This window comes from Podarcis liolepis (assembly GCF_965112155.1).
Source record: "Podarcis liolepis genome assembly, chromosome: 1".
In the NCBI taxonomy this organism is placed as follows: Eukaryota; Metazoa; Chordata; class Lepidosauria; order Squamata; family Lacertidae; genus Podarcis; species Podarcis liolepis.
The window spans coordinates 110,733,095-110,742,707 of NC_139554.1; the positions used below are offsets into that span (position 1 = coordinate 110,733,095).

At 45.3% G+C, this 9,613-nt stretch overlaps 1 protein-coding gene across 2 annotated transcripts in view; it reads right to left on the reverse strand.

The window, feature by feature from the left end:
- The window catches only part of FAM171B (family with sequence similarity 171 member B), a 29,510-nt gene extending 22,925 nt beyond the window's left edge, over positions 1-6,585 (reverse strand). The window contains exon 1 of one of the 2 annotated variants that reach the window (XM_083496286.1): positions 6,209-6,585. In XM_083496286.1, coding sequence (XP_083352412.1) covers positions 6,209-6,416 — 208 coding nt within the window. In that variant the 5' untranslated portion in view covers positions 6,417-6,585. Of the gene's footprint in view, positions 1-5,888; positions 5,920-6,208 lie in introns of those variants that run through there. The other variant, XM_083496287.1, reaches the window with a different exon arrangement.
- Positions 6,586-9,613: the final 3,028 nt, after the last annotated feature.

The following is a 9,613-nucleotide window of genomic DNA, read 5'->3' on the forward strand; positions in this document are numbered from 1 at the left end:
AAGAAAATTTAGCGGAACATGAAATGCACGTTTTAAAGAGATATAGGCAATGCAACTTTATTTTGTCTAATCAGAAGGAAATTCCACTGACTGCAGTGGGACGTAAGTGTGCACAAGATTGCAGCTTTAACTTATTGACTCTCTTATATGCTGGCGGTATAAGTGTATTCCTAGTTAAATAAATGGATGCCAACTTCAATACAGTATTAGTCAAGCTTGGCGATTTCAAAGTTTTAGCACTGTTCACTTAATATGAGTATAAACACGTTAAAGCAGATCACTCTCTAGGCTAGGGCATCTTTTTTTTTTTTTTAAAAAAAAAGCAGACTAAATATTTCACAGTGCAAATTACCCTAGGAAAATTACCCTAATTTGAATCAATTTTTTTTCAAAGGCAAAATTTCCCAGAAAACGCACATTCATGCCTAGAGGAGGGCTGCCTTGCTGCTTCGCGACTAAAGTATCTGAAATATCTTTGAAGACAGTTCCCATGAACACTTTCCAGCACACATAAAATGTCCCAGCCAGGCCAAGCTTATGAAGAAGCATTGTTTGTATATATTGACTTTTTTATTATCATGATTGTGCATGCTGCCGCCATTGTTTGTATCACCACAACCCCATTTCCCCCCCAGTCTGCCACAATCATGCCAATCCCAGGGGTCACAAACACTGTGCAGCACCCACAAGAAGCCTATTGTTTACACAAATGGTGAATCCTGCTTGGCCAATAATGTAGAAGAAGTCCTGTAGATGCCCAAGGTACTTGAATGGGGGTCTCTGGGGAGTGAGGATAATAAATAATAACAATAACAATAACATTATACCCCACCCATCTGGCTGGGTTTCCCCAGTCCTTAGTATAGTGTCAAGGTTTCAACAATGTGAATAGAGGGTGCCAGCTCAGAATCCAAAATAATGTGTCAACAGGTAGACGCAGAACCTTAGGACGAATTAAAGCATTAATAGTAACCAGAATCCCCAGAGAGAAGATGTGTTCAGTTGGGTTATGTGCCGACTCTGTGTGTACCCCAACTTATGAGGCGAACTGGGGTGATTGTGGGAAGGTTCTCATGTCTCAAGGGTAAAATCTTGTTGTTAACAAGGCATCTAGAGACAGACTGCAGACTCTCCAATCTTCTGTATAATGCCCCCAAACAGGGTTCAAAATTACCAGTAGCATTTTCCTTGGAAAACACTTTCCCACATAAAAGCAGATGGGCGGCAGCAACCCCTGTTTGGAAATATGTGGACACAACACTGCACCAGGTAGTTTTCCGGGTCACAGCAGTTCATCTTGGCAGTGATAACACAGCTGATGACACTGCTGCTATATCTGTCAAAGGCAGCTGAACTTGTGAAAATACTGTCATTTAATAATGTCCCGTTGCAATACGTAGAAGGAAAGGGAGGGCTCATGCTCAGCACTCGAAATGTGCGGTATCAGCCGTCCCCAGTCTGGTCCCTCTCCAGATGTTTTGGACTAAGATGCTCATAATCCCCGACTGTGAGCCATGCTGGGTGGGGCTGATGGGAGTTGGAGTCCAAAACATCCAGAGGGCACCTCCTTGCCACACCCTCCCCTCTCAAGGTCTACATGCTTCTGCAATTAATTTGGTTTGTTTTGAAGAAGAAGAAGAAGATCAATTGTATATTTTGGGGGCAGTGTTAGAAACTGGGATGGAAAAGCTAGGAGCCAAATGGCTCCTGGAACCTGGGTTGTGGGCGCCAAAACAGAATGTCTAGTCACCACTGGGGGACACACCACTTTTTATTTATTATTTTCATAAGCATAAACTAATATGCGATTCACATAAGTGACACATTGTTAATATCATATTTTTAACAGAAATTGTTAAAACATGTTTAATATAGTGTTTACAATAAAATATACTTCAGTTTTCAAAACACTCTACTCTTTATTGTTAAACTCCTTAACATATTGTCTATGCTGAACAAGGTTTCAAAGGCTTCAAAGCACAAACATTTCAGTAATCCTTGAGTGTCAGCCAGGCGCAAAAAATGGCATCCAGACCTTACCATCCATTTCTGATACTGTTTAAATTGAGTAGAGAATGTAAATCCTGCTGCCTTCCAGTAGATCAGATCCACCTGACATTATATCCATCCCACAGAACAAAAAGTGGTTCCTGGCCCCTGCTCTATATCATTTATGAATAAATTAAATAATACCAGTACCAATACAGATCCTTAGTGGATCCAACTTCTTATCTTCCTCTGTTTTGCAAACTGCCCATCAACTATTTCCTGTTATTCAACCAGTTACCAATCTGTAAGAGTTGCCCTCTTTTGCAATGCTAAGTATATTCATGAGAAGCTTTAACAGAAGCTTTCTGGTAACTCCAAAAGGCTGCCAGAGCAGAACTTCCCTTTGTTAGAAGCCATGTTCATTCATTCTCTGCAAGGCTTATTCTTCAATGTTTTTAATCACTGTAGCTTCAAACATCTTTCCACCATTTTACTTGGGGCAGATGTGAGGCTACTAGACCTGTAATTTCTTGGATTCACCCAAGATCCCTCATTAAAAGCTGGTAATAATATTGGTGATCTTTCCTCTGATAAGGAAGCTGGTTTCAAGAACAAGTTGTCTAATTTTTTGCTAGAAGAGCCAACAGTTTCACATTTGAATCCTTTCAAAAAGCTCAGGGGTTTGCCATCTACACTTGATATTTTACTAATTTTAATGTACTGATGAACAGAATTTCATCTAGTCATTTCTATTTCACTTTTGTTTTATTGTGCCTTTCTTCAGAAAATTGGGTTGAGAACTATTTAACATCTTCCACAGTGAAGACAGATGCAAATAATTAATTTAGTTTCCTTGCAATTTTCCTAATTCATTCACCCATCTGCTGCATAATGGTCTAACTGCCTGTCTGATTTTCAATACATTGAAATAAATTATCAACCTTAATGTTTTCAGCAATATGTTCCTCATATTGCATATGTCTTAGTGTCGGTTGACTCCCCCTGTCCAGTTTTGTGCTCCTTTCTATTCTCTTCATTTGGCTAACATTCAGTCTTGCATTTAGGCATTCTAGCTGAAATTCCTGCACTGCAGGGGTTGGACTACATGACCCTCAGGGTCTCTTCCAACTTTACAATTCTGTGATTCCATGATATGATTCTGTTACTGTAATTTTAAATAATCTCAAGAGCATCCTTTTGTCCATCCTGAGCCTGGAACCAACATGTTTAAATTGAAAAAAACACAAGTCATAATATACCGTAATTTAGGAGGTGTGTAACCAAAGCACAACTGCTACAAAGACCTTTTAAAAACCACTGGTCATGTATTTGGCATCCAAATGTGACTCTAATGAGTAAACATGTTTGCTCCCCTCCTCTTATTTTAGCCACATTTTCAAGAGGTTTACAACACCACAGCATTAAAAGCAACAATTTTGCTCAAGCTCAATGTAACTTAAACTGCTCTGTTTATTCTCCATAGAATAAAATGGGAAACATTTTGGAGCTGAAGCATCTTAACTGTAATATTTTAGTCATATGATTATATGTTTCACAGGAATACCAGCTTCCTTAAGCACTTAAAAGAAAGTGCCATGGCTTCATTATGTAACAAGCATCTTGTTGAACCTGCAGCTATGGCCCTCCTATTGTCCTTGGACTACAACTCCCACCATCCCTGCCCACTGGAAATGCTGGCTAAGGCTGATGGGAGCTGGAGTCCAACACAATATGGTAGGCCCTCAGTTGGCCATCCCTGCTCTGCGGAGTTATGGCTCTACTTAAGGCTTAAATAACAAGCATCTGAAGGAAGTACAAATCTACAGGCATCTTAGTTACAAACAAGGTTTCTCAAACAAAGCTTTAATCACCAATTGCTATGGTACAGGAGCATTTGCAATGCAAGGCTGATTCGAGAAACAAGCCAGAAACATCACATTTCTGCGTACGCTACTGCCAGGAGGGGAGGGGAATGACACATTTTCTTGCTCAGCAGAGTATTCTGAAAAACAAGTGAGCTCATAGATTTTGCCAGTCATTGAAGACGTTTTAACATACACTAGCCATTTCGCGCCAGCACAAATTGACTGAGCTAAGCTTAACAAACAGTATTACCTTGCAAGCTAAAGACTAAGCTAGCACATCCTTTTGGATCTTGACCTATTTCCCTTAAAAACAACAACAACACTGCTGTATCCAAAGAGTAAAAAACAAGGGAGAGAAAGCCAACAAGGGGAAAGGGAGAAAAGAAGAATTCTGATTAGAAAAAATAAAAAATACCATTATTTGGCATTAGAAAATGCAGACAGAAACATCAGCAGCCAGTGTTTCATTTTTGCAAATTAGATCACCAATGATGTATCACAAATCACCAGATGTGCAACTTCCTTGTTGGATGTGTCATACTCTGCACATATATTTGAACTCATGCCAAGTAAGAGCACAAGATCCATTAAAACAAAAAACAAAAAAATTAAATAAAATGGTGAATTCAAACTCCAACTGATTTTCCTCAATATACAATGTTCAGGTAAGAAAGGTCATTTTGAGCTGCAAGAAATCCCAAGACACTTTCATCTCCCTTCTAGTTAAACAGCATCTCTCCATCTCTCTCTCTTTTTTTTTAAAGGAGTCTTCCATGAGTAATACAAAATATTTCCCTTTCTGCGGATAGAAGGGAATGGTTGAAGGAATATCACATCACAACACACCAATGGAGCTGCTTTCAATATCAGCTTTAAAGTACAGCATAGCAGCAGCTGCTCCAGGTCAGCTATTAAATCCCCATAGAGGGAAAGGAACAGCAACTGGAGGGCTAATTCACATCCCCAAGAGGCAAGGAAGCTGCTTCATTAAACACACAGTGCCAAGACCCCCTTCCTCAGCAACACTATCCATAAATAACAAGCAGCACATGCATGGTCTAGGCTAGGGCCAGTCTTCTGGGAAGAGGAAGGGAGACTGTGGGATTTAAAGGGGAAGCAGAGGCAAAAGGACCAGAGAGAAATAAGGGAGTCCACCCAAGTGAGGAAAGCAGAGGGGAGCTTTGGTGTCAGTGTATAGGTGCAGCTTTAGAGAGGAAAGGGGAGGAGATGATGCAACCCATGGACGGGGCACATACAAACAAGGCAATATGATGAAATTAATGGTGTGAATAAAGAAATAGATTGCATTATGGGGCTGGGGGAGAGAGGCATGAGGCAATATTGGGAGGGGAGAGGGCTTGTGCATTAGATGCATCCCACTCAGTGCAGTAATTGGAGGGGGTGGGAGCCGTGGGTTTTGCCCCAGGTGAAGCCTCCAAAGGGGAGCTATTGACGCTCCCATCCTGGGGGAGGGGTGTGTGCCAAACTGGGTCTTTGACTCGGGGGAAATAAAGCCTAGTTTCATCCCTGATCTCACTGAAACTGCATCCTCCTGTTCCTGGGGAGAACACGATGTCCTGTTCTTTCTATGTAGCCTTTTAAAAAATGAACGTCGCATTTGCAGTTGATGTAAATACATTTTACCATCCTGATCGCACTCATCCATCTGCATGGAAGAAAAGAGACGGGTATAGTGGCAAAAGTGAAAAACGTCGGGTGGGGGGCGGGGAGAGGGAGAGAGATGGCTGGATGGGGATGAGACGAAGCCGGTCTGGGCTTACCATGTAAACTCTGCGAGAAAGCGAGGAGGCCGTCTATAAAATTGGGCAACCTCTCCAAGCAACTCGCCAGCCTCTCCACTGAAACCGCGCTGTTCAGGCAAACCCCATACAAAACAAAACAACCCGATGCGACATTCCCTCCCCAGATCTTAAAACAGGGGTGATGCTGTGGCAAGCTAGCGAGGGCAGATCTACTACCGCAAGCCCTCCACGCTAACGAGGCAAATGCACGTTCCCCAGGCGGGCTACTTACTACGGATGAACGGCATAAGGCGAGAGCAGAGCAGCACGCTGCTAAATATCATCATCATAACAACAATCCAGATCAGAAGGTTAAAAGGAATGAATGGGTCTTTCCGTCCACTCATAAGGGCGAAGAGAAGGGATAGTGTGTGCATGCATTGCAACCCGGGGACGGGGACGAAAAGGTGCAACGCGAGGGAAAGAAATGGGGTGCGACGCAATACGGGAAAAAATGTGGGTGTTACGGGGGGGGAGGTTGTTTTTTTTCAAGCGGGAGCCTCTGGGTGCAAATACTCGCATGTTGCGCGGTCAGAGTGCGGGGAGACGTACCTGGAGCAGCGGCGGAGGAAGATGCCTCCACCAGGGCGGCTCGCTGCGGCTGCTGCTTCGGAGGGCGCCTGGCGAGGTCGGCGGCGCCGGTGGAGGCTGCGGAGCCCGGGCGCCCCTTCAGAAACAGCAGCAGCAGAAGCAGAAACCCCGACGCGGCAGCCAGCCCCCGGAGCGAGAAGCACGGCGAGCTCCCGCGAATGCCCGGCATGGCGACCACCAGCCAGCGGGCAGCGGAGGCATATTGCGGGCCGAGGGAGGGCGGCCAGAAAGGGAAGGAGCGCGGACGCCCGGGCCGGCAGCTGAGCCGCGCGCGGCCACAGGGTCTCCCGCTCTACGCCAGTCCCCCTCACGCGCGCACACTCCCGCCCGCCCCTCACGCCCACGTGACGGCGAGGAGGAGGAAGGCGAGGCGGCCGTCGACGAGGCGCCTCAGCTCGCCTCCCCGCTCGCTCTCCTGGGCTTCACTTTGGAGAGCAGGCGCCCAGTCCGCACAAGCACGGATCCCCTTCTCTCCCTGCCCCACCCCACAGGGGCACCGCCGAGCCCGCCTTCTTCATAACCAGGGGCTTTGCTGCCGTGTTCCTGCCTCCCTCCCAAGCAGCAAGGGGCTTTGGAGCTCTCCCTAGAGCAGGCACCCCCAAACTCGGCCCTCCAGATGTTTTGGGAGTACAATCCCCACCATCCCTGACCACTGGTCCTGTTAGCTAGGGATGATGGGAGTTGTAGTCCCAAAACGTCTGGAGGGCCGAGTTTGGAGGTGCCTGCCCTAGAGGCAGCCCGCTCTCGCTGAGGTGTGGTTTCTCGGTGACTGGACGGAGGTGGAGGGTGTTGGCGTCTTCTTTCCCCTAGCAGCAGGGCTTGCGCCTCAAAGGTGCTCCTGGTGTTTCCCAAACTTGGGTCTCCAGAGTGGTTGTGGTTTTTTTTGGGGGGGGACGACTACAACAACGCCCATTGTCCATGACTGCTGGCTTTGCCAGTTTGGGATGATGGGAGTTGTAGTTCCAAAACAGCAGGAGACCCAAGTTTGGGAAATGCTGTTTGGTGTATCTCTTGAACATCCCCCTTCCTTTCTCACGCACATAACACACACGTCTCATGGCGCCTTCAAGGTGAATGTGTTTGCTGAGGACCTCCATGGGCTACAGGGGTAGGGAACCCTTTCCAAGCCAAGGTGCACATCCTGCTGGACAACATTCGACCGAATGCAGGCAATGGTCAATTAACAAAACTGGGCAGAGCATCAAGCGTAAAGGCTTCTTTACATGCCCCCCTCTGTCCTTCATCCAGGTAAGCCTAAGGCAGCAGAGATCAAAAACATACCCAGGGAAAACTCTCAAGGAAGCTGTGGAATAGGGTCAATGATGGCTGGGGCTGGGGAACCATGTAGGGTCAAAATGCTGGACTTGGAGAGGAGGGCTGCCTTTCAACCCCAGACCTGAGATGTACATTAAGCCTTATCCTTGATTCCTGCATCTGACAAAAGTTGGCTCTTGTTCACAATAACAGTTGTGTGGCAGACGGAAAATTGACAGGTGAAGCCGTTCCTATTATAGAGATGGCATCATTAGTATGGAGTGATAGGGAAAGTTATATTTCCTTGACCATCAAACAAATGCTTACTTGTGAGTGAATGCTCTGGTTTGCTTGTTTGTTGCAGTCAACCCAAAGGTGAAATATCAACCAGAACGCAGGTATTGTTGTAGGTAGTTCAATAAGTGATGATTTAGCAGTTGCATTTTGTGGTCAAATGGCTGGAGATTCACCTGATGAAAATTTCTAGGGCACCTGGTTCCTCTTGACGACTATTGTTTTACAATAGAAAAGTTTCCAGGGGAAATTGAGAAGAGCCATGCAGACGGGCCTGACTATGGGATGTGCTATTCACACACGTACTCCCCACCAGCATTGGGATTACACTGTCAAGGAAACTTGAGAAAGATAATCTTACCCTGTTAAGTAATTCTTAAACTGATCCATGGACTACTGGTGAATGACAGAAGCAATAGAGAGGAATGCTACAGAGACGGAGGCTTCTTTGAAGTGTCAGTTGCAGCCATGAACGGTAGTGAAAGCTGAATTTAAATGGCTTCTTTTGCTCTCAAATATAGCACTGGGGTGAGGGGAAAGGGGATGGCTACACACGGTCCAGTTTACAGATGCTCAAATTCAGGCATGATTCCTGTGTCATGGTCAGTCATCCAGCGGAAGGAGTGAGAAGTGCTCCTCCATATGGCAACATCAACGTGCTGGAGTTATTTACCATGCAAGTTGCCTGAGATAGCTGTGCCTTGACTGAAAAATGCCTTCGGCAATGGGGACACGTGCAAACCTAGCACCGGATTCCTAGCCCCACAGTTCCTTCCCCTTCGCCCTTGTGTTTGTTTTTCCAAGTGGAATACAATATACAGTTTTACTGTAGGGGAGGAGGAGGCGAGTTTTAATTCAGATGTTTTTCAAACAACCTCTGCACATAGCAGCTGTAATAAAATTCACAAATAACAAGCAAATATGGGCCTGCCATACAACAGACTGGAAGCACCGCTGAGGGAGTGCAATTGTCTGCTAAAAAGCATGATCATCCCAAACAATTCTGAGGGAATGTTAGTTCAGTATCACTAGTATTGTAGGGAGCTGTGACAAAGGACAGCAACACACCTAACGCCAATCGAGCAAGACAGTGGTCAATATCAGAGTGTTTAGTAGGTCTGTACCAGAATCTACTTGACAACTATGGACTGATGGCATAAGCACTTAGGTTGTTCAATCCTTTTTGTTTAGCACTTAGAGGTTTAGGATGCTCTGGGCATAAGACTTTAAACCATCTGGCTGTTAACCACTAATGGCCCTATCACCCAGGCATTTGCTGAAGTATTTTGAGTACAGTAATGTGTCCCCACCCAATCTAATTCTCAGAGCTTCTCAAAATGCAGCTTTAAGGAGGCAGCAAAATTCTCCCTCAAAGCAAGCAGTGTTATTTTAAGCCCTGAAGCAGACAGAAAAGGAAGATATAACAAAACAGTTTTAGGACAATAGGATTTGGAGTTGGGAAATGAAAATGTGTGCACACAGCCTAGAGATTCGCACATTGGCGTTATCCTCACAATCCGTGAGCTAAGCTGACCCTATTTCCCAACCTAATAAAGTTCGCTACTGCATTTGTAATAGTAAATATAGCCAGTGCAGGAGAGAAATCCTGTCACCACGATCCCTTCTGCACTGCTCCATAAACTAATCAGAAGATAGGTGAAATTATGTGATGCTCAGTAAGTACTACTGTATTTGGTAGCATTCAGTCTTAAGCAAGGGTGTACACTGTATAGGATTGGAAGATGGCTCAGTCAGCAGAGCATGAGGCTTAATCTCAGGGTCGTGGTTGGGCAAAAGATTCCTGCACTGCAGGGGTTG